This window comes from Cladophialophora carrionii (assembly GCF_000365165.1).
Source record: "Cladophialophora carrionii CBS 160.54 unplaced genomic scaffold supercont1.10, whole genome shotgun sequence".
Classification (NCBI taxonomy): Eukaryota; Fungi; Ascomycota; class Eurotiomycetes; order Chaetothyriales; family Herpotrichiellaceae; genus Cladophialophora; species Cladophialophora carrionii.
Genome location: NW_008481817.1, coordinates 463513 through 486406, shown reverse-complemented (window position 1 = coordinate 486406; position 22894 = coordinate 463513). Strand labels below are relative to the sequence as shown.

Below are 22894 nucleotides of genomic sequence, written 5' to 3'. Positions count from 1 at the left end.
TGCACCTCATTGCACCGCATTGCACTGCAATATCTCGTACGTTGGAAGTGTTCATTTCGAGCCCGAACTGGACAATCCGCGTCCAGGCACGTACCCTTATATGTAGGCATACACGCGAGAGTGGATCAGACAGAGCAGACAAATGCAGACCAGACAGATGCAGACCAGACAGATGCAGACCAGACAGATGCAGACCAGACAGATGCAGACCAGACAGATGCAGACCAGACAGATGCAGACCAGACAGAGCATATCAGAAAACGCAGATGTCAATACCGATGTCGATGTCGCGTCGATGCCGATGAACCAGTTGGACGAAGCATGCTCATACACAGTACGGAGTACGTATTTGACTTTTCTTCTTCCTCTACAGTAGATGCCTGAGCTTTTGCCCTTTTCTGGCAGGACCGCCTTACGTACTGTATCACCGAGGACACTCACTCACTCCCTAGTCGCCTCGAGATTGTATCTCATGTGCCCGAATAATATGAGGTACAGTACCGCATTTTGCGGGATTGCCTTACCAGTAACACGCCCACGCCACGCCCACGCTCGAGTCGGGATTCTACTTTTTCACCGAACTCCGTACTCTGTCTAAGCATGATGTTTCTGTTTGGTCGGGAAAGATTGGTTCGGCCTTCCTCGCTTCGAACATGGAACACCTTGAGTCCAAATCCTCTGGTCGTAGGCGTCTGGTCCCTTGCAGCGATGCAGCCTACGTGAGGGCACCAGTTGATCTGGAGAGTAACGAGACATCGAGACATGCTGCTGGAGGAGGGATCACCAGTCACACCATCATCACAGCCTCCCATTGGCATTTTCAGAGCTTAATATGCCCGCGCAAGATTCCTCAGGTACCAGTCAACCAGTCGTCGTCCTTGCTTCGCTTCGCTGATATGGATCAAATCGCCCTCGATCGCGTAGTCCAACCCTTCGGAACTGCCGTTGCCTAGGACACCCACAATTTCGCCCTCGAGCAGACCGCCCTCGGTCCAGCGGATTTGCCGACAACTGCGCTGTTTGTTTACGAGCAGCCAGGACCGGAGCTTTTCGGGCTCCACGTCGAGAAAGTTGGACAGTTTCTGGATCGACATAGTGGTGTAGAGCTTCAGGTACGACTTGATCAGGGGGTTGAAGAGCGTGTTCTTGACTTCGTCCATGAAAATCTCGGTATGGTGGTCTACAGGATCGATGTTGAGGCTCGGGTTGTCAAAGTCCGGGGGCGTGGGGTTGATGAACTTGGGACACGCGCTCTGGAACAATTCCTTGAAAATGGGCAGCGACTCGGGCCCGCCACGCTGCAGCTTCGAGAACTTTTCGCCGTACTTCTCGCGGAGCGTGGTGTGGATGCTGTCGTCCAGGCGGGTCGGGGCGAAAGACACGCAAATGGCGATGAGGGCATACATCTGCTCCGTCTTCTTGGCGATGGCGTCGAATTGTCCCTGATTCGGGCCCTTTTGGAAGTTCTTGGTGCGCGACACATACACGAGGATGTGGCTGAACATGCGCACCGCGTCGGCATAGCGGCGCAGCATCATGTAGCTGAACCCGACGTAGTAGTAGGTGTTCAGGTGGGCGGCCATGACGCGGGCGAACATGGCTTTCTTGTTCATCTCGATGTCGTCGAGCGTTTTCAGAGCGAGGCTGAAGTCCCCAAGCAGACAATGCACCCGCAGCAGGCCGATGATGGAAAAGTATCCCAGCATCCTGTACAGAGGGCGAGATCCGTATTCGCCAGCCACGGCCTGTGCATCTTCTCCCCTCTTCGTAGCGGCCAATTGTTCGTTAATTTGCGAGCGCTGGATGAGCGAATACAGCACGTTCAAAACACTGTAGCATCCCCATGTGTTTGGATTTTCCCGCAGGACTTGCGCTTCTTCTTCGGTTGGCGCCGTGCGGGCGACGCGGTTCCGATACCGACAGAAGGATTCGAACTGATAGATGAATTCGTCAATGACGTCCCAAGCCCAGAAGTACGACGGCGTCTCGATCTCGACGGGGCCGTCCGAGTTGAGGATGTAGTGGAAGAGCGAGCAGTAGTTGTCATACGATTGAAACCTGCAAATGTGCTGTTAGCCATGTCTAGGTCAGATTGAAGAAAAAGAATTCCAGCTCCTCTTCTCGAGATGGCATCAAGACTCACTTTGTCTCCAAACTCGCCTGAAACTCGAGCGGAGCAGCAGCGGCTTCAAGCTGTGCTCGCAGATCTGCTGGCCCTCCACTGATTATTGAGTCCGCGCGACCCAAGTCTGCACCTTCATCGGCATAGTTGTTCACTTGCTCCTGGTAGTCTGCGACAAGGGTCTCTTCCTCGACGTCCTCGTCGTGGAAGGCATGGCCGTTGGCATACGACATCGTTGTAGGATTGGACGGGACAAGAGGACTGGAGCGTATGGGGGAAGGTACGAGGAGAAGAGTCACACGGCGACAATTCTCATGCACAGAGTCTTTTCGAAGGGCAACTTTTGTCTCGCCTCACAGGGAAGCGCGGTATGACTGACTGTCTCCTCGATATGTCGAAATATTGTCGAATTGTGGGACCACGAATTCGTTCAGTGGGCGAAATCTCGAAACGGCTTAGTGCAGCCTTTCTGGCTCTGACGCACATCCCCGCACTGACTTCAATAACGCCTCACTAGAGAAGGCTGACCAATAATCTACCACACGTGGCAGGGTCTTCAGTTAATATCTCCCACCGAGACAACATAGTTAATTAGCCCAGCGAGAGACCTCAGTTGGGAAAGGTGTGGCTATGGCGACCTCATATGAATCATTCGACCAGAAATTCAAGGTTGCTCTGATCCAGCTCCATCCCAAGGTAGGACAACTCCTTCTCAACAACGGATCAACGAATGCTTCTGAAGTAATTAACACCTCAATCAGCCGCTCGACCCAGAATACAACTTCGGCCAAGCCTCGAACTACATAAGAGAAGCTGCCTCACAAGGAGCCTCCCTAGCGGTGCTGCCCGAGTATCACCTTTCAAGCTGGACTCCTGACGACGAGCGTTTCGCTCAAATCGCCCTCACCGCGTACGAATACGTGGCGCGCTACCAGGCTCTTGCCCAAGAATGCAAGATCAACATAGTTCCCGGCACCATTGTGACCGTTGATCCAAAGTCGCCAAGTCCAACCGCGAGTAACGGCACTACGGGAGCTGGGGTCAAGCCACCTACGTTGTTAAATATCGCGCCATTCATTTCGTACACCGGCGAGCTCCTAGGAAGTTATACGAAAGCAAACCTCTGGATTCCCGAGCGTACGGTCTTGACATCGGGTCCTGATTCGGTGAAAGCAAGTCAGCCAGAGCACCACCACCTTTCCACGGAAGAGGGACCTCCTCCGCAGATGAGCCCTCACTCGGTAATCGAAACTCCTCTTGGACCCATCGGCATTATTATCTGCTGGGATCTGGCCTTTCCTGAGGCATGTCGCGCGCTGGTGAGGCAGGGTGCCCGCTTGATCATAATTCCCACATTTTGGACCCGCGACGATTTAACCCCCGAAGCCAGAGCATATGGCCCAGACGTCGACATTCAGTTTCTGACATCCGCACTGATCACCAGATCTTTCGAGAACACCTGTGCTGTCGTGTTCTGTAATGTTGGCGGACCGAAAGAGGAAGGATACGCCGGTCTAAGTCAGGTCGTGTTGCCGCTTGTCGGGAAAGTCAAGGGCAGTTTCGATGACGGCGAGCCGGGGATGAGGATTGTTGAATGTGATATGAGGACGATTGATGTGGCCGAGGAGAATTATAAGATTAGGGAGGATTTAGCGGGCAAGGATTGGCATTACGGGTATAGTCATGAGAAATGAGACCAGGTTAATTGTCAGATCACCCGAGATAGGCATGAGGACAGACAATGGCTAACATTCATGCAAGCACAGCGACGCAGACAAAGACTCCTGATTGTGCAGCTCAATGGTGTTCGCTCTCAACAAGCCACGCGGCTGAGCTTCAACGCTGCGTTGTCGTTATGGATAATTTCTTCAGCACCACAAGTGTCAATGTTTACCTTGACATGTTGTCCTTGACTGGCTTGTTCACCGAACATTTCAGCGTGCCCGCATCGATAGCCGCATGGCACTCTTTGTGGACGGGCCCGATTGAACAGGCGGTCTGAGCCATCTCCCAACCATCAACATTCTGAGAAACGAATCATATCCAGGGCGCTTCTTGGTTCTCTTCAGTTCCGGGGTAAAGCGGCGTGAAACGGTTTCGGTGCACTGCGGCTGGCTGAACAGGCAGTAGGTACTGTGGTTGCTTGATTGGCGGATCCGGGAGTGGCTGAGCGCAATCATCAGGCCAAGAATCGATTTTCAATCTCTTGTACTTCAACTGCGAGTGCATACAGGTCCTGGCAGTTAGAGCGTGCTGGATGCTGTTCAGAGAAAGGTAGGCATGGCCGTTGCGGAAGAAGAGATCGACAATCTGCAGCTGGTGGATGTGTTCAAGGTCCTCCCGGATGTCCTGTGCCGTCCACTCTTCTTTCGCAAAGCGGATCACAAGGTTGCGTGTGAGCCCGGAGAAAGCGATGAGGTTTGCCAAATGTGGCTTGATAAACCTCTGTTGGTCGTCCCAGCTAACCGTTAGCTGTACCATGTTAGCGTCACTGCCCACGATGAGGGCGATTCACACACCTTTTTCCCTTGTATGTCGATCTCATTAGTTTGCGCATACTCAAGGAAGCTCTCAGCCGAGATAGGATCGACGAAGCTCACATGAGCAGAACAATGTCGCTTGCTCAGGTACATCTGCAAGATCGCGCCACCTTTCAGCAGCTTCGCAACTCTCTGGAGCGTTGTGGCTGGCGGTAGCCCAGTGATGACCAGAGAGCGCTTGTCGGTAGTGTTTTCGCTGCAGGCGTTCTCAGTTTCTTGAGCGTCTTCTGTTAGCTGGCCCAACACGCTTCCGTCGGCACGGGCAACTTCGGGAGAACACGGATTGGACGGATCGTGGGTAGTTGGTAGGGCAGATAGGTTCTGGTGACGGTTCGAGGTGGTGCTTCGGGTCGCTCGAGGGACGAAAGGGCGAGCAGTGGGTGCAGGAGTCCAATCCGACATACCAGACCGGTCTGGCGTTGGTTCGTCGATTGGACTGTCATTTGGAGTGAGGTCAGGCGTTGGTAGAGAACAGCTGCTGATCAAGACATCTAGCGACTCGCTGGTAGCTCCTCCTGTCAACAGTGCCTGCCTCAGAGCGTGGTATTTGCGGCCAGTGTCGAGCTACGACTCTGGTGTCAGCTGCTTTGCCCCGACCTCGACCACGGCCTTACTCACCAACGTGTTGTACTCATGAATTGATATGGTGACTGCGCCTGCATCTCTACCACATGCATGATTGGGCATGGTGCCGTCTCGTCGGGTCGATGACTGAACATGGAAAGGATTGAGAAGGCGAGATGAAGCTATTAAATTGGATGTTGGACGGTGAAGTGGAATTGAATTGTGCCTGCCAGACCCCGAGGTTCACCTGCGCCCGCTCCTGCCAACCCATGAATTGTCAGTCACAAGATGCTGCCGTGCTTCGACCTTGTTTTCAGCGCTTCCCATCTTGGCTCGCAATGCGACAGAGGCGATGCGGCCTCCGTTGTCAGTGTGGTCTTCCCGCAACAGGACCAGCATAGGTAACTGAGTTAAATAACCACGGGAGCGCGACCGTTCCGAAGGCGTCATCCAGAACTTCCGTTGTTTCGGCGCTGGGATCGTTGGACCAGGAGCATGTTCCGCCCGTGAATATTGTCCCAACTGGAAGGCCATCAACGCAGATCGGTCTCTTGTATTCTTCTCCTTCTCATCTTCATAGACACCGCACGAATCATCCTGCAACTCTCTGGCGCAGCAGCTTTCAATCAGTAACTATCGAGGTTTGGTCCACGCTAGCGCATAGCAACTCTTCTTGCTCTTTTGAGAAGCCACAAATTGACACCACCTACTACAGAGTACTCACCAAAGCGGACCCCAGTGAAGCAGGCTTTTCTTTAGTCCGTAGAAGGGTGTCTCAGGCCAGGCCAGGCCTCGCTCAGCTTGGCTTTTGCCCGAACTCCTCTCCATGCTCCTTCAAGACGGCATCCACCATCTCGATGCTACCTTTGATTAACCTTGCTCGTTCTTCAGGATGCAGATCGAGGAATTCCTGGAACTCGTGGTACCAGGTATCGTCCTTAGCAGGCCCTTTGCCGTCGTAGCCAACGCACATCTCTGCAAGAATAGCCAGTGCCTGTCGAATCGCCATGTCCCCTCCGTACCGCTGGGGTAGTTCAGTCTGATTGATTGGCTTAAAGATGGACTCCGGGTCGTTCTTGTCAATCGCCAGGGCAAGGGTTTGCATTCTGTCTTCGAACGTCCACCATTTAGGCAGGATCTTTGAGCCTTCCAACAGGTCGAGGAAACGTTGGAAATCGTCAATCGCTGCGTTTCTCAAATCAGCATCACACTGAGATATGCAAGCCATGTTACTGGGGACCATTGACTGACCATCCCCTTGTGCCCACACCAACCCATCAAGAGGCTTCCCTGAATAGTAAATGCCGTGGTCTTCCTCGCGAGATAGATGATCTGTCTCAACCCTCAACCGGTATGCATCAACGATTACACGATAGACTTCATCATGGTCGTACGACGAGAGATAAGCGCTCTGCTCGCCTTTGCCCTGGACCATGTTACAGAACGGCTTGTGCTTCCGCCAGTGTGCCTTTTGGCATCTGCCATCGCTTTAGTATCGCCATACACGCGAGATGAGTGTGACATCGCGCTTACTCCTTAGAACAGTAGTCGATAAGCAAACACCCATTGCATTTTTTCAGAGTCTTCTGAAATCCCAGGGCCAGACATTTTGCACAGACAGACAGCTTCTTGCTGTGCATGTATTCGTGTTCGATCCGACCGACGTACGACACACCGCACATAGGAAAAGTCTTTGTCGCCTTCGGCGTTGGGTCGGCCGGAGCCTGGAGATCCACTGCCATTGTGTTTTACGAGATGATAGAACCTGTCGTAAGGCTGGAGAGGAACAGCAGCGACTACTTTACGGTACACGCCGTACGCTTCGAGATTGAAAAGATTTAACCGAGGATTCCGCGTCGCTTGGCAGGCATCACACGTCGTGGCATCTCAGGGGGCGTCTGTAAATCCAGCCTCGTACTCACCTCACCTTGACTCCAACAGACAAGCGCCAGACATCTATATTTGATCTGCTACAATTCTCCCTTCAATGATCTTGACAGGTTTGCCACAGCTGATGCGCGTGCCTCTGAGCAGAGCGAAGTCGGTCAACAACACTCGTTGCGCGGTCGCTGTCTGCCCACCTGATTGAACTCTGGCTGTATCCTTCATGTCTACTGCTCCTTCAAGGACTATGTTTGGGCTTTTCAAACCCTGAGATCGTTTTGCACTTGTGCCAGCGCCTTGTCTGTAAACTTGAGCAAGCAGGGCTGTGAGTGAAGCGGATGGAAAAGAACCATTGCGGGGAGCAGCAAAGCCGATTCAGATTCAAGTTCCAGCCTGTTTCTTCCTGCTTGAAACACCAAACACACAGGCGGATAGATTTCCTTTCAATACACCGGATGTGGACATCCGTCTTGCTGGTAATTGGATGCCACGGCGTGGTCTGCAAGCTGGAACTTCTTCGCTCCCGCCCTCGGTGCATAGCCCGACATTTTCTCTGCCCGCCTCCAATTCCACCCTGATCTGTCCGCGAGCGCTCAAACCCGACGCCGACTTCGTTCGGAAGCATATCGCCGTGGGAAATAGTTCATATTCAATGCGCTAACATAAACCTGGCTCTCTAAATCATGTGTATGGCCATGACAGTCATCACTCCCAGACAGACTCCTTGCTGCCATGACTGTAAGACAAGACGATCGGGGGTTCATGAAGGTACTCTAACGGTAGCCGCTTAACTGCAACGCATGTAGCCGGTACTCACAGCCATATATCAGGCTGGTAGTCGGCCGTCAGTCTCGGGTCCTCACCAAAGGTCGCTTGCCATGCGCCAAAGCCTCCATCAAGCACACAAACCTCCTGCTTCAGCAATTGCTTCGTCTCTCCCGTGCCATGCTCTTTCGCTTCCTCCGCTGCAGCTGCAGCTTCGGCATCGGCAGCCTCGTTCGCTTCCTTCTGCTGAGCCGCTTGCTTCGCCCTTGCGTATGCCAACGCAGCCTTCGGCCCCCTCTGTTGACTCAACATGCAATGGAAAATCACCTTCTCCTTGTCCTTGAGCGTCCGGAGCAGTTCGGGCATTTTCACGTCAAGTTGATTTAGCGGCACCCATTGGCTGCCGTTTATATTGCCGCCGATGTGATCTGAGTCACGGACGTCTATTATGGCAATCTTGGCCTTTTCGGCAGGTTCGAGGAGGAGTTGCGCGACTGCCGAGGGAGGGACGTAGTTGAGAGACGAGAGGGTTATGGAGGTCGCGTTAGAGGACGCTCGCTCCGTCATCTTGTGGTTGATCCTGCGCGGTGACGGCGAGAGTGTTGGTAGTCTCGACTTGATGGACGGTCTTCGTAGGAGATAAGGCCAAGTCCTCCCGCTTCTCATCGATTTTGGCTTGTCGAACCACTGTGCTGCCAGCAAACCAGCAGAGTATGGAGTACGTTCAGTGGATTAGAAAGTCCACGGCCAGCACACAAGTCGCCATTGAGCCTCCGAAGATAGTCGCGTTTGATTGGCTGCCGTGTCCCTCCACAGTATCCACTCTGGCAGAGCTGCGGAAGTTGGACATTTCAGATTTCCATCTCAATGCGTGTACCCAAGTATCCTCAGTCTCACACAATTGAACTCATCTGCAACCAGCACCTTCGCTTCAACGCGCATGGTGAGCAGGTCCAGTCACCGTGCTCTCAGCACAACAACAACATGAACGCCTCACGCACCCTGCAGCGGTGCACGCGCCACACCCAGGCACCCCAGCTCTACAATTCCTCGAATAACCCCGTATCCAGCACCCTCAATGCTGGTCGGCAGCAGCCCAGACTTCAACAACCACATTCAAGGTCATTCTCCGCGACAAGCTGTACCTCCCAGAATTCTAACCCCTATCGCAAACCCAATCCCAGTCCCAACACCAGCGCCAACACCGCTTCCACGTCCCCATCTCCATCCAAACGCCCGCCAACAGCAAACAAACCCCTCAACAACGACTTCATGCAAAGCCTCATCCGCGAGACCCGCGCCCGCGAACCAACTCGCACGCAATCCCAAGGCGCTCCCTCCGGCGGCGGGCTCAACGACATCCTGAGGATCGCCCGCACCTCGGCCCCCCCGGCGCATCCACGCAGCCCGACGGCCACGCACAACCCGACGACAACAGTCAACTCGGTGCTCAACAGCCTGGGCGACGAGCTCGCGTCCCCCGCCGGGCGGCAGATTTCGCTCCGCCTGCGGCCCACGCTAGGCCGCACGGTCGACGGCCTGCACGGCGACCCGACGCGCGGCTTCCGTATGCTGGAGCGCAAGTGCGCCGAGAACAACGTCAAGGGCGACATGCGGAGCCAGGAGAAACATATCCGACGCGGCCAGAGGCGGAAGAACGTCCGCATTCTCAGGTGGAGGAAGCTGTTCTTGCAGGGGTTCAAGGCGGAGTTGGCCACCATTCACCGTATGAGGCGGCAGGGGTGGTAGGGGTGGTAGCAGTCAGCCAGACACATAGACGGTCAGCACAGTGCAAGGCCGGCGAGGGGATATAGATGCGAAAGAGGTAAATAGATCTGGCCATTTCGGGATGCCAGCCAAACAGCCAGGTCCAGTGTACAGTATCACGGCTGGAGCATGAGCTTTTCCTTCGTTTGAAATCATCGGCGAAATGTCTTTTGCTTTGCTTAGCTATGCTTTGCTTCGAACTACACAGCAGCTCAATGCGGTGGAGAGAGGTACCGAACTGCAGGGATTATCTCAGCATCTTCGACACCGTGGGACAGTCCGTCAGTCGGCATCGCACCTGCGCACTTTTCTGTCCGAAAACATTCTCAAACACAATCACAGACACAAACATACCTTATCGACACCGTCAATGCGGTATCAGAAAGCGAGCAGGATATCCAGCTGGGCATTCGAAGCACTTGCCTGGTCGCCTGTCAATTGATTGACCGACCAACCGACCCATTGATTTGTGACTGGCTGTGGACTGAGCTAATAGATAGCTGAGTACAAGAGCTTCTCCGTTCCCATTTTCTATGCTCGTCGGCCGCGTTGCGTTGCAGTCTACAGTATCTGATCCCAGAGCTGGCTTTCGATGTGTGCTCTTTCCTTGAGCGCTACGCAGCTCCTCACGAACTACTGACCGTTGACAGTTGACAGCTGACTCTTGAGCCGTCTCATAAGCAGACTGCGATCTCGGCCTGCGATGCATGAAGATTGTTTTTTTCCTTTTCCCATCCAACGGTATTACACTGCTCCAGGTGATGATAACGGCAGACGAGTCCTCCATTTGTCACCACGGTCTCATAGCTTCGCTCATGAACACCACCCCAGCCCCTTTGCGCCTCGCTGACAGTACTGCTTCCATTTCCGTTCCCTTTCCACCAGATACTCGGTGTCGAGAAGTCGAATTTTGTTTTCGGAGATATCGGCGACGATTTAAACCTCGATTCATGCCACTCGAAGTCGATCACAAGTATGGCTTGCGGCACAACTTTGCAATCACCATCAAGTCGACCGGTTGATCCCCGACGGCGGCATTGTGCGCGGCCCGGAACTGGCTCTGCACTTGTTGCAGCTTGGCCTTGATGCCGTCGTCGTCGGGATATCTAGCAGAAGCGGTGTTGAGCACATGAAGCTGACACACCTTGGAAGTGATGACGGGAGACTGCTGATCGTACCACTGGAGGAAGTCGACAATCTCACTGTCAATGACGGTGGTCTTGCCACTGACAACTTGGTTGCACCCAGGCTTGACACAGGTCGATTGGAAGCCAGTGACGGCGTTGCCGTGCTGGGCCTGGCCCCGGAGCTGGAGGACGCAGCGGTGGCAGTACAAGTGCAGACAGTTCAGGACGCGGACATCACGCTTGATCTGTTGGCAACGCGAGCAGCGAATGGTGCTGGAGATAGATTTCCCGCCTCGGTGGAGTTGTTCGAGGTGCTTCATGTAATTGATGAAGGTGTGGGAAATGGCTGTGCACAAACCAAGAGTCAGCATCAATGCCCAAGGCAGACAGCGGCGAGGAAGTATGTGGCAAGCCTTACCTGGTTCCTTGTCATTCTTGGGTTTCTTGGCCACCCGGAGCACAGACGGGCTTGGGCTGTCGTTCGGCTCGACTGATTCTCTTCCACGCTTCCCAGCCATGGCGGCAACAGCGGATCTCGGACGTGGAGGTGAGTTGGCAGGGCCTATGGATTCCAGGAGACCAGGGAAGCTCTTTTGAAGACTTGTCATCCCTTGCGCGACAACGGTGGCTCGTGGCGACTGGCGAACCGGGGTTGTTTCGATGGACAAAGCAACATTGGCAGGCGTATTGGTCAGCGCAGCTGCGGTCAGATCTGGGAGACTGTTGGCGACATTGAAAGGAGTGGCGATGGAAGCACCCTCGGACTTGACAGAAGGGGACATCAACGCGACGATGGACATATCTCTGGCTGATCCTAGTGGGGAGGCGGACGGACCTTGGATTGCCAGAGCAGCTCCATCCTCAAGAGCGGGATCAGTGACGGCGAAGGTGGGGTCGACAAAGGCATTAACACCGTCAAAGACAGGTTGACCCATGACTGCAAGAGATTCATTCTTTGCCTTTTCAAACTCGGTGACTCGGGCTGCGACATCGTGGCCGAACTGGAAGGTGTTGCCGGTCAACTCGGTCATGATGGCCGCTGCAATGAGATTGTTGTCTTGAACGGTCCCTTCCTCCTTGGTGACGGCATGGATGGCTTTGAGCAACTGCGGCTGGGCCTGCATCTGGTAGTACATGCCCTCGATGAAGTTGTCATTGTTGAGCAACCTGGCTTGGAATTCTGGCTGGCGCTCAGCGCGCTGGCTGCGGAAGAGTTCGCTGCTAAGGTTCTCCATGGTGCGGCGGATGTGGTTGTCGTTGGCGAAGATCTTCTCGCGAACAACCTGAAGTCTCGTCAACAGGGCGGCCTTCTCAGCTCGCAGAGATTGGGCAGTGATGTCGAGGTGATGAAGTTCGCCTCGGAAGGCGTCGGTGTTGGAAGGGCTTTGTTGCAGAGGGAGATGAGGAAGAGGATGATGATGATGATGACGATGATCTTGTTGTTGAAGGTCAAGGTGCGGCGGATCTGACGGCATCCTGAGCAGGAGAAAATCGAGGGAGAGAGATGAAAGTGAACTGAAAGTCACCTGCCTTAAGTATGCGCATTGCACATGCTCGCGCGTGAAGGCCTCTCCGGGCAGTGAAGTGTCTGAAAAGCAACGGCCTCTGATTGCAATAGGACTTCCTTCACCAACCAATGTCACTGCCAACATGACTTTCAATACGGACCTCAACTGTATTGGAAAAGTCTCCTTGGAGTTTGGGTCCGGCTGGTGTCAGAGAAGGATGAAGTTGCACTCTTTGGGATGTCTTTGTCAAGGTTGATGCCTTGAGAGTCCAGGCAAATGTGCTTGTCCGGGGGCTGTTTGTGAGTTTGGGACCAGATGAGAACAGACACGATATACCCGCGACATGGCTGATGACTGACTGACGCGAAATCTACGATGATTACCTTGTGGATGTCTTCTGTCTACTGCCTACTTCTCGCGATGCGGAGACAGAAGTGACGCGACATGGCGACACTGCACATTCAGGCACTGTTTGATTGGGCGCCTCTCTACGACAGCTGCTGATACGATCAAAGTGATCATGGGAGCGCTTTTCAGTCAACACACTGAAGGTACCAGTAGCATCATCTCTGGATGAGTTGTGAATGTAGTATCGTGCAACCAAAGAAATCTCTACGGAAGTGCAGATGCTCGACAGAAGTGATCCGAGACCAGTAATCGCGTAGCAACCTCCCAATGGCCTCTTAGGTAGTAGCAGCGAATGACTCAAGATCTGCTCCTGGGTCAAGGAGACGACTCTCCAGGCGGCGCCTCGTACAGTAGGAAGACCAGGGAACACTCGAATGAACAGCCCGCGAGCAAGCCGTGGCAGGTCGACGAAGACGAGGGAGTAGTAAACATCCTCGAACCAACGATCTACCCGACGTGCACTTACCAATACGTACGCAGGTATATAACAGCCTTGCTTGCCCGCGTTGTGCTAGAGCCTCGTCCTTGAAGTTAGTCAACCGCCACTGCCACTGCCACTGCCACTTGATGCCACAACAATATCCATCTTGCGACGGCTGAGACGACACGACGAGAGATAGATAGCCCCGTCCCCAACATGGTTCTGTTCTTGGCGAGCCACCTTGCACCGACTTCCCTTTCCCCTTCACGGTACGAGCACGATCCGTGTATGCAATACCGAGGACGTACGCAACGATGGTTGAGATCCATCAAGACTACAATTAGTCAGGCCTCTTGTGCCATATGACATGAATGGAGCTGAAGACCAAGTTGTGCTGAAACTTCAAGCAGATTTTCACTGGTTAGCAGACCGACCGTTTGGACCCCAAAAGGCCTTCTATCATCTCTCTCCCTAGCGCTCGGATGGTTCAGCACCACCACGTCTCAGCTCAGCCATCGTCTCATCCTCTTCGATCTTCAGCTGCAAATCACGGGCCAGATCTGAAAGGGTATCGACCAAGGTAGCGTCATACATGAGTCCCGCTTCCGTGTCAGTGCTCTCCACCTCCTCCATGGCGCCGTCAACCATGTTTGCCAGATGAGCAACTCTCCCCTTCAGCCACGCGAGACGCTGAATCTCCCGCACCTGCTTCACACTGGATGACAGGTCTTGGGCTTTCAATTCCTCTGGAGGTTCAGCGCCGTCAGAACCACGACCCGGGTCTCTGGAAGTGGCCTGAACGTGAAGGGGATGCTGGTCTTCTCGCACCACCTGCGTATCCGGTACCCTTGCGATGTCGAAACCGTGGGTGCTGCACATGCTTGCGTATGGATCCGGGTGCGAGACCATGCTGACTCGTCCTTGCTTGTTGCGCTCAACTGATATCCCGTCTGTGAGCATTTCATGGACATTCCCCTTCAATGACCCCGGATCTTCTGCACCGATCTCGTCAGGATGAAAGGTCCGGGAAAAGGAGGGATCCCAACTTACTCGTGGTGGTGGATTCGCTTGAAGTACCCTGGCAATGTGCCGTTCCTGTCTGCTGGTCCATCGTGCAAAAGGATGTGTACACTTCGTGTCTTGAGGAGCAGGTGTAGAGAAGAGTTCTCAGAAATGATGAACTGGGCCTGAAGACAAGACGAGGATGTGGAAGCTGCGCAACGTTTGTCCAGAGGCCCAGGTGACATGTCACTGGAGAAGTAGGAACCAGCAACCCTGTGAAAGGTAAGATGGGCGTTTCTCAAATAGAAGGGTTGATGAGCCAGCTCATACACCCATTAGAGACAGAGAGAGCGTGTCCCGCGCCCCCTGTCCTTCAAACACGCAACTAACAACCATAACAAAGAACACAAGTGCCTACAAGCATACAAAGGTATTGCCAGATTGAGTGGTGGCCTCGATATTCCAACTGGAGATGGTCGTGTTCGGAGACCAAGGCAGCTGGTCGCAGTGATTGATCAACGGATCTGAGGCGAGCCTCACACAACAAGGCCGTACGGTTGTCTAGCAATGGTCTGGCTGCCGATCGGGGTTAATACGTTCTTTTCCGCTTGAGTGCCATTGGCGTACCATGACTGTTACTTAGTCTTCTAGAGCACGAAGCAGTCCACTCGCAGATGACATTGTCTCGGGGAAATAGTCTTGTCTCCGGAGCCCGGTAGCCTCAACCGCCTGTTTCGAGTTTGCCAAAGGTTCGACATGGAAGGATTACACGTGGTAGCAGATCATCTTGCGAATCATGCCAGTAGTTGTAGTCGACCACCTCCCAACATCAAATTGGTACGCTTGTCGGGAAAGCCGTTGTGTTTGCGGGCCACTCAAGGAGGACCAAAGTCTCGTCCGGATTGAATCAGCATTAACCTTTGGGAGCACTCCGACCGCCAACGAGCTGATTATCAAGTCAGGCCCAGGGGGCTTTCGAAGTATCTAAACGTCAAGAAAAGGCCTCACACTTCCGGTCGTGAACTATAAGTTGTCTCGTGTTCGTTCTAGGGAAAATGACCCTGAGGCGCCTGTTCGGAGAAAAAGGCAGAGGACACAGTCAACTCGAAATATTGGTTTGGAAGTTGTTCCGCGAGTCTCCGTATCCAAGGATTCGCGCAATGGTAATTCCAACCATCCACATAAAACCGTTCCGTCTGCAGCGTGTTCGGCAGGAGCTCGGATTGCATCGCGTACCTAGATTCCTCTCAATCATTTGAGAGCCCCATTGTGCGGGCATTTAGCTCAGACGGTCTATCTGTGCTAATGTGGACAAGATAGGGTAATGTCCGCGGTTGTAGTCTGGAGGTCGGCACGAGCGGACGTACTTGTCAAAGTCATGTACTCGAGACAACAACCACCACAGTCCAGCATCGCTTTGATGTCGTCCGAAAAGCCCTCATTGCTGATACTGTAAAGATGGAACTGTGAATCGCTGTGAAGAGGGAACTGTGAATCGCTGTGAAGTCCTCTGTGCTCGGACCGGAATATCATTACCAGTCGATTCCATTTCCAGCTCCTGTTCAATAGGCTTTTGGGAACACCGCTCGGGGAGTTGGCCTCAAAACTAGCCGGATGCAAGTTGGCTATCTAAAGGAGGCTTTTGTTGGGTTTGCAAACATGTTGGGCTCAGGCGTTTCTAGCCGAAGATGCTTGATATCGGGTTTTGCAGCAAGCCCGCTGAGAGTGGCATGCAGCCAAGTTGACACAAGAGAGGAAGCAATGAGTAAGAGAGCGACTGAGGAACCTGCTGAGTGAAGTGGTCAGGATAACGTGTGGTGATGACACATCTGTGAAGACAAGGATACATGCATACCTAGACGGTGGTGGCTCATGAAGCACTGCCCGCCCGGTTCATTGGGCCCCAAAACTGCCGTGGGTTCATCTGATACCTCACCAACTTGCCTCGAGGTTTCTCCTTGCCCAGCTTTTCGTCAAAGATAATGGTCAGGTTGCTTGGTGCCACCGTGGATGGGGAGGGACTTCTTGATCGTGACCGGTCCTTGCTAACTCCTTCCTGGCTAGGACCTACTGCCTCGTCACCGACGTCTTTCGCTCCGTACGACTCCCCGTTGTCCTTTTCGCTGGTGCCCCTTTCGCTCTCGAGCCTGTAAAGCATGCCCTGCAGCAGGACTTTTAGATCTTCCTTGTTGTCGCACTTGGCAAGCTGAGTCTTCGTGGTATCCTTTAGGTCTGACACGAGTGCTCTTTCTGTTCCTCTCAGCCTTGCTAGGATATTCCAACCAGGGGTCCCTCGCTTTAAAGCCCCTTCCTTGATTGGTGCCTTGGTCCGCATGAATTCGCGTATGATTTCCCATAGCACTCCCCAGGGTGCGTTGGTCTTGATGCTGCCGGCTTTGCAATGTGACCGAGAAACCCTGTAACCCAGCCCGAGGAGTGCACCGCGAACTGCGTACTCAGAAGGTGTAGCACAATGGAGAATCTTCGCCAAGTATGTAGGCATGAAAAAGAAGGGAGCCGGGTCTGGCTTGTTTGTCGCCAGCCGTGGTATTATCCGAGGGTCGGTCATTGATCCATCCTGCGCGTCCGCAGGACTCGCGCTTTCATTTGACGATGGCTCAAGACTAAGATCCTCCTCGAGGGCTAGCGTGAGCATGCCCTCAAGCCTGTCGATCGTGCCATAGACATTTTTGTCCAGGGATGGAAGCTTTTCGAGCATCTTCTGTACAAAGTACGGGTTATGAAGAGGACCTGCCCACATCGGTCCACACAGATGCATCTTGGAGTCACAGTGCTCACAATTCGGACTTTTGGCAGCCACTTGGGCGGATGAGAATTTGTAGAACGTGTCTCCATTCTTGGACGTCTGCGGCTGATTTCGAAGCAAAGGCTGAGTGACCCATGCTCCACAGCCGTGCCCACAGTTGTACACGGTCATGGTCGTACCTGCAAGTAGCTTGACGTCTTGCTGCTTTCGATGCACGCGAATGAACAGGCGAGCGTAGTAGTCGATGGAGAGTGACAGCAGTGGCTCTATCGCAAGCCCGTATTTTGCAGCTGACATGGCCACTCCGTTGAGGATCAACCTCAAGCCGCCCTCGTGAGATTGTGCCCCCTTGATTGGCATGCCGCCGTATAGTGCGAAGGCCTTTTCGGGATATCCACTAGAAGCAAATACTCCAGCATCGGTACAAGTCACACAGAGCATTCCGCCATCTCGAATCGCCTGGAGACTGCAATCGAAGAAAGGAGCTGCCGTACCATATGGATCGATGTCGATGACATCGAATCGGTGGACGTAGCCTTTAGCAGACCGTGAATGTTCATTTCCAACCTTGCTGTACATGAAAGCTCGAGCATCACCCAGATTCGAACGAACTTTGTCTTCCACCTGGTTGTGTTTAATGTTTAGCTCAATACTCTCGACCGATGCCTGGGAGAGGTCATTTGCGACGATGTCTGTGGCGAATGGTATTTCTTTGGCGTACCGCAAGGCCCTCAGACCCGTCGCTGACAAGGCATCCAGGATCGAGAAGGATACTTGCTGGTTCTTCGCTGCTCCCGACCTGGCGCCGTCTTCGACGGCATGCGGATGTCCATTCTGCTTTGGTTGTTCGGTTTGAGCGTGTGGGTCCCCGCTAGGGTGAGCAATCAGCTCGGCAACAGGCAATTCCTCTTCGTCGCCTTGTCCATCAGTGTTTGCCCTGGGTTTCTTCGCAGGTGCTGGCACCGAGTCGTTCTCGAGCTGCTCTTCGATATCGTCTGCCTTGCGCTTCCGTGCATTCAGTTGCTCGGACCCATTTTCAGCAATACTGTCCAGCTGAGTGGTGGCCAGATTCCTCGATCGTCGGCCGTCCCTCTTGTTTTTGTTGTGCTGCGCTTTCCGCTTGGACTTGGACTGTGTTTCTAGCAAGGCGCCTTCGCCGTAGACGGTGATTGCAAGTACAGTCAAGTCTCGATTGAACTGCTGGATTGGATTGTAGAACACTGCCTGGTGCCCCTCGTCATTGTTCCTGCTTTGCGTTGCCGACGGATCAGTTTGTTCGCTGCCATCGTTCTTGTTACGCTTGGTCGACGCCGGCTTTTCCGCAGCATATGGAGCGAGCACTGAAGCGAGCCCTTCACGGACCTGTCTGTATCTCTTGCCGTCTATGATAGTAGCATCAGGCGGTGCAGGAGACGCCATTTTGTAGTGAGATGGAGCTGCGATCGTCCTCTGTTGCGATGTTGAACAGTTTCGCAGCCCGCCAATCACGGGATTTTGCAGGCGGAAGTGGACGAGTTCCACGCGCAGAACTCCAAACCAACGCGCAATCCTCATCACCCGTCCAGCTCCCCTCCTCTCCGACGCGTTAGACGATGTTGGCTCCGAGAGGACGTCATGTTCACGGGAGGCAGATTCTGCAGTCAGGAGAGCGACAAGGTATGAAAGTGCCAAGATCAAAGTCTTGGCCCGTTTTGACAGCAGGAGTCAGTATTTAATTTACTCCTTCACAAGGCTCAACTGTAATCATCGCAATCTGCCTCGTGTCTTGAGCAAGTCGCTCTTCTGGCTTCTACGCTGCTATTCTATTGCATGACTCCGTGTGGCCGTGGTACATTACATCTATTCTCTACCTGCGATGATAACTTGTGAAGCTCTGGGTCAGGTGTCCGACGAAGCACGACCCTTACAATCAGGCATGCAACCTGTTGGTCGGCGTGGGTCGTAGTAGTCCTCGTCGTCTGTCACATCGCTGTCATCGGGAACAGCACTCGGCACTGCACCTATCGAATCGGTCTCCTCCTTCGTAACGTCGACCTTGGGCTCGTCGTTGGCCGGAGCGAAAGCGTTCTTAAATCCTCCCTTTTTGAACCCTCCGCCACCGGTCGATGCACTCTTGGTGGCACCGCCGAGTTTAATCTGCATCAAGGGGCCCTTCTCTTCCTTTTTCGGTTGGACTTGTCGTTGCATCTCCTTCATCTCTTTCAATCTCTTCTTGTGTTGGTGATCGTAAGATGACTCATGCGCTTCGAACTCGTTCATACGACTGTAGCCTTTTTGGCATAGCGAACAGAAGAAGGCGCTACGCGCTTGCTTTGCGGACTGTGTATTCGCAGGAGGAAGGGTGAATCCTCGCTGGAGGGGAAGCGACGAGTCAATAACTCCAGAGAAGAATAGGACCGCACCGCAGATGATCACCGCGATTTCGAGCGCGACTTACCGGAGGCATTTTGACAAGGCTTGCTGCGGTGCACGGGGACTGAATGCAAGGTAAATGATGTCGCGATGAGCGCCCGATGAAGTCCGAGTGAGAAGAGTTGCAATGCCGCATGAATAACTCGCTCCGGGCCGCTTGCTCCGCCGCAGCCCCTCATTGCTTCAGCCGCAAAATTCAGCCAATCAAACACTCGACTTTCTGCTCCGATGGCTCCACAATCGGCTCTCTGCTTCTCGTCTTCCGTTCTTCAGCCTGTCGAGGTGTGAAAACCCGTTGCTGTGTCGTTGCGGATAGTAGTGCTGGTCTCCGAATCATGACTGTGATCAAGCGTTGGCCCGGCGAGTGAGAGACAAGTTGACCAAAAAAGAAGTGAGGGACAATCACCGTCGTCTCAGCCGACCACAGAATCGACATGCTCATGCCGGCCTTAAACCACAGTCCCCGCCATGCGCCTGATCGATGTCAAGACCCTACAGTTGAAGGAGTTCGGCAGCGGCGAAGTACCCAGATATGCTATCCTCTCGCACCGGTGGGAGTCCGAAGAGGTCTCCTTCCAGGAGATGAGTCAACCAAAAACCTTTGGCAAGAGAGGCTTTGCTAAGATCCAGTCGGCATGCTGGCAGGCCAGGAACAAAGGGTATTCGTACTTGTGGGTCGATACCTGTTGTATCGACAAGACGAGCTCGGCAGAGTTGACTGAAGCTATCAACTCCATGTACAAATGGTATCAAAATGCCGAGATCTGCTTCGCCTACCTGACGGATATCGAGTCACGGAAGCATGCGATCAAGGACAGCATGTGGCTGACCCGCGGCTGGACACTGCAGGAGCTGATCGCGCCCAAACATGTCAGTTTCCACGATCGGCATTGGGTGTTTCTGGGCACCAAAGGCGACCTCGCGCACGAGCTTTCGATGCACACCGGCATCCCAATCGAGGTCCTCATGGGACATAGCAGACCTTCGAGCTGCTCTGTGGCGCAGAGAATGTCATGGGCGGCACGGCGGCAGACAACACGCATCGAGGACAGAGCGTACAGTCTCCTGGGGATCTTCGACGTCAGCATGCCGATGCTCTACGGAGAAGGCGAGAAGTCTTTTGCAAGGCTGCAGCAGGAGATCCTCAGGCTTTCCGACGACCAATCCATATTCGCCTGGGATCGTGGCCACGAAGGTTATTTTGGTGGCCACAGCGGGTTGCTGGCGACATCTCCCTCGCAATTCGTCACATGCCAGAGTGTCGTTCGCTCCTCCCACGGTCTCCCAAACACGGGAAGATTTGAGCTTACCAATGTCGGGCTCTCCATCTCCCTACTGACAGTTCCTTGGGCGATGGAGACATATCTCTGCATCCTGCACTGTACTCTCCGGGCTTCTCCTCATCTGAGGCTGGGCGTCTTCCTGGAACGATTGTCTTCGTCGCAGGATGCAGAGCAGTTCGCCCGTGTTTCACTCAACGGCAACACTGTTTTGTGTGTTCCGCTACAGACGATTCTGCAGGACCCGCAGCATCGCGTGCGACATATCCACGTCCGCCCAGCTATAATCGACGCGCCTCTCCACAGATGGTATGGATTTCGTCTCCACGAATTCACCGTCCCAGAGTATACCGTCGAGGAACTGTACAAGACAGCCTTCCACTTCCGCGACACCTTACGTGTCATTACCCGCTACAGTCACGAGGAAATGCGGGCCGCCAAGCTGTACCATCCTAATGGGCTTGCTGGCCTGCCTCCCCGGCCACTCTTTTTCTGCATGCCGCGTGGGCGCAGCGACGCAATGGAGCCGATCAGAGGGACTGCCGCCATTTTCTACATTCCGCCCTCGAGGAAGGATAAGAAAGGCGAACGAGTCTGCTGGATGAAGTTCGGCTTCGACAAGAATTTCAGCCCCGTCTGTATCTTGGGCCGACGAAAGTCTTTATGGGGAGGTAACCCAGCCCATCTCGCTGCGGATGAAGACTCATACTATGACGCCGAAGAACAACCTGGAAAACATGCTCTTCTATTCAGAAGCGACTGGCTCACTCAACTCGCACCGTGCGACGAGGATAGAGACATCGCCGGGCTATGGCGGATGCGGGACTACTGTGTGATCCGGGGGCATCGGGATCTGGGACTTGACCGAAAGATCCAGTTCTTACGTCTACACATATCTGTCAAGCTGGAGCACACACCACCGAATTATCCAGTCGAGGGGTGCCCTAGCTCATTGCTGCCCGGCATGAACGTCTGGACCATCAACGTCAGAACGTGGGGTCCTGGCGGTAAGGACGGCGGGATGAAAACTGCGCAAACCACAGGAGAACTTCTCTTGAGAGGAATCGACGATATCTTTATGGCGGCTTGATATGTAGATTGCCGGCGTGGCAACTAGGTGTCCCTGACAAAGCAGCTCTAGCCAAATGGGATTGGTTTGCTGAGTGTCCTGAGCGAACACGCATACCCATGGCTGTGACTGGTGGCTACCAAGAACCAATCTTTGCATCTATCCGACGGCCAAAGACTTATGATTGAGGGTCCAACAGGGGAGCGAACTGGGAACTTTGGTCTCATCCCTGGAAGATGCGTCTGAGCACAAAAGTCACACCACGGTGATCCCGTTCAGCAGTCATCAATCAGCAACTACACGGTACCAGAATCGCCATATCTCGGTGAGACCGTCAAATCCACATCCACACGAGTTTATATCGGCAGCACCTGAACTAGCCCGGAAGATTTCATCCTTTCTTCCCACCTATACGACCCGTGAGCCCTGAGGCGGAGGTGGAAGTGGAGGCGACGACGGAGGCATTTTCGAACACCCTGCAACCAAAGTCTTGAGTGACAACTATGGCTGGCTACCTTTTCGGAGGACTACATCCGTCTTGGGGACACATTTTATAACGAAGTCTATGACGCCCACGACACTATTTACGAATCCATTTACGAATCTATTTGCGCATATATATATGTTATGTCACATGCAGACCGGTCCCGATATACTGTAAACCAGGCTTCTCCCTCCCAAGTTCTCCCCGTGCAAGCACGGACTAGAGAGTTGGCCTTCCATCTCGTACTGAATTCAGTTTAACTTGTTGAGATCGCGACTGTTCCTACGTGCTCGTCTCAGCGAGGATAGTACGAAGGAGCGCGGGAACCTTGTCCAGCGCAGTGCGAAGACATATTACCTGTGTCGACGCCACCACTCGAGATCCCCGTGAGGACCAGCTTACTTACTGTAACATGCCATGCGGTGTCGTCTCGGCGGTGGTCTAGCGACTAACTGAATGACTTCCACACTGCCCGAGGGTGAGAACTGACGGTACAATATTGCAGCGTTATAGCATTATTGAGCATAGCATAAGGCACTCATAAGGTAGCGTGACATGACATGACATCCCATAATATCCCATGTGTACCTGGTAGCGTGTTCGTCGTCCCAGGAAATCCCGGCAGTCCAATGATTACTGTATGTACCCACGAGGCGAGGCTGGCATTCCCACGCAAGCGCTCTCAAGCAAGCACTCTCAAGCAAGCACTCTCAAGCAAGCACTCTCAAGCAAGCACTCTCAAGCAAGCACTCTCAAGCAAGCACTCTCAAGCAA

At 53.6% G+C, this 22894-nt stretch overlaps 11 protein-coding genes across 11 annotated transcripts; 3 read left to right on the top strand and 8 right to left on the bottom strand.

Moving 5' to 3' along the window:
* Window positions 1-827: 827 nt before the first annotated feature.
* On the bottom strand, window positions 828-2355 carry G647_09652 (eukaryotic translation initiation factor 3 subunit L; the record flags this gene model as incomplete). The annotated part of the gene is made up of 2 exons (XM_008725646.1): window positions 828-2058; window positions 2144-2355. 2 exons carry the CDS (start codon window positions 2353-2355, stop codon window positions 828-830), a joined length of 1443 nt encoding a protein of 480 aa, XP_008723868.1.
* A 397-nt stretch (window positions 2356-2752) lies between these two features.
* On the top strand, window positions 2753-3816 carry G647_09651 (uncharacterized protein; the record flags this gene model as incomplete). Its single annotated transcript, XM_008725645.1, has 2 exons — window positions 2753-2818; window positions 2884-3816. 2 exons carry the CDS (start codon window positions 2753-2755, stop codon window positions 3814-3816), a joined length of 999 nt encoding a protein of 332 aa, XP_008723867.1.
* A 343-nt stretch (window positions 3817-4159) lies between these two features.
* On the bottom strand, window positions 4160-5349 carry G647_09650 (uncharacterized protein; the record flags this gene model as incomplete). Its single annotated transcript, XM_008725644.1, has 3 exons — window positions 4160-4594; window positions 4642-5226; window positions 5281-5349. The coding sequence occupies 3 exons, from the start codon at window positions 5347-5349 to the stop codon at window positions 4160-4162; spliced, it is 1089 nt and encodes a 362-aa protein (XP_008723866.1).
* A 673-nt stretch (window positions 5350-6022) lies between these two features.
* G647_09649 (uncharacterized protein) lies at window positions 6023-6968 on the bottom strand (the record flags this gene model as incomplete). Its single annotated transcript, XM_008725643.1, has 3 exons — window positions 6023-6411; window positions 6478-6704; window positions 6760-6968. 3 exons carry the CDS (start codon window positions 6966-6968, stop codon window positions 6023-6025), a joined length of 825 nt encoding a protein of 274 aa, XP_008723865.1.
* A 955-nt stretch (window positions 6969-7923) lies between these two features.
* G647_09648 (uncharacterized protein) lies at window positions 7924-8442 on the bottom strand (the record flags this gene model as incomplete). The annotated part of the gene is made up of 1 exon (XM_008725642.1): window positions 7924-8442. The coding sequence occupies one exon, from the start codon at window positions 8440-8442 to the stop codon at window positions 7924-7926; it is 519 nt and encodes a 172-aa protein (XP_008723864.1).
* A 417-nt stretch (window positions 8443-8859) lies between these two features.
* On the top strand, window positions 8860-9624 carry G647_09647 (uncharacterized protein; the record flags this gene model as incomplete). The annotated part of the gene is made up of 1 exon (XM_008725641.1): window positions 8860-9624. The coding sequence occupies one exon, from the start codon at window positions 8860-8862 to the stop codon at window positions 9622-9624; it is 765 nt and encodes a 254-aa protein (XP_008723863.1).
* Window positions 9625-10609: 985 nt separating this feature from the next.
* On the bottom strand, window positions 10610-12244 carry G647_09646 (uncharacterized protein; the record flags this gene model as incomplete). Its single annotated transcript, XM_008725640.1, has 2 exons — window positions 10610-11115; window positions 11188-12244. The coding sequence occupies 2 exons, from the start codon at window positions 12242-12244 to the stop codon at window positions 10610-10612; spliced, it is 1563 nt and encodes a 520-aa protein (XP_008723862.1).
* A 1333-nt stretch (window positions 12245-13577) lies between these two features.
* G647_09645 (uncharacterized protein) lies at window positions 13578-14015 on the bottom strand (the record flags this gene model as incomplete). Its single annotated transcript, XM_008725639.1, has 1 exon — window positions 13578-14015. One exon carries the CDS (start codon window positions 14013-14015, stop codon window positions 13578-13580), a length of 438 nt encoding a protein of 145 aa, XP_008723861.1.
* A 1963-nt stretch (window positions 14016-15978) lies between these two features.
* Window positions 15979-18294, bottom strand: G647_09644 (N2,N2-dimethylguanosine tRNA methyltransferase; the record flags this gene model as incomplete). The annotated part of the gene is made up of 1 exon (XM_008725638.1): window positions 15979-18294. The coding sequence occupies one exon, from the start codon at window positions 18292-18294 to the stop codon at window positions 15979-15981; it is 2316 nt and encodes a 771-aa protein (XP_008723860.1).
* Window positions 18295-18753: 459 nt separating this feature from the next.
* G647_09643 (uncharacterized protein) lies at window positions 18754-19321 on the bottom strand (the record flags this gene model as incomplete). The annotated part of the gene is made up of 2 exons (XM_008725637.1): window positions 18754-19227; window positions 19313-19321. 2 exons carry the CDS (start codon window positions 19319-19321, stop codon window positions 18754-18756), a joined length of 483 nt encoding a protein of 160 aa, XP_008723859.1.
* A 434-nt stretch (window positions 19322-19755) lies between these two features.
* Window positions 19756-21657, top strand: G647_09642 (uncharacterized protein; the record flags this gene model as incomplete). The annotated part of the gene is made up of 1 exon (XM_008725636.1): window positions 19756-21657. The coding sequence occupies one exon, from the start codon at window positions 19756-19758 to the stop codon at window positions 21655-21657; it is 1902 nt and encodes a 633-aa protein (XP_008723858.1).
* Window positions 21658-22894: the final 1237 nt, after the last annotated feature.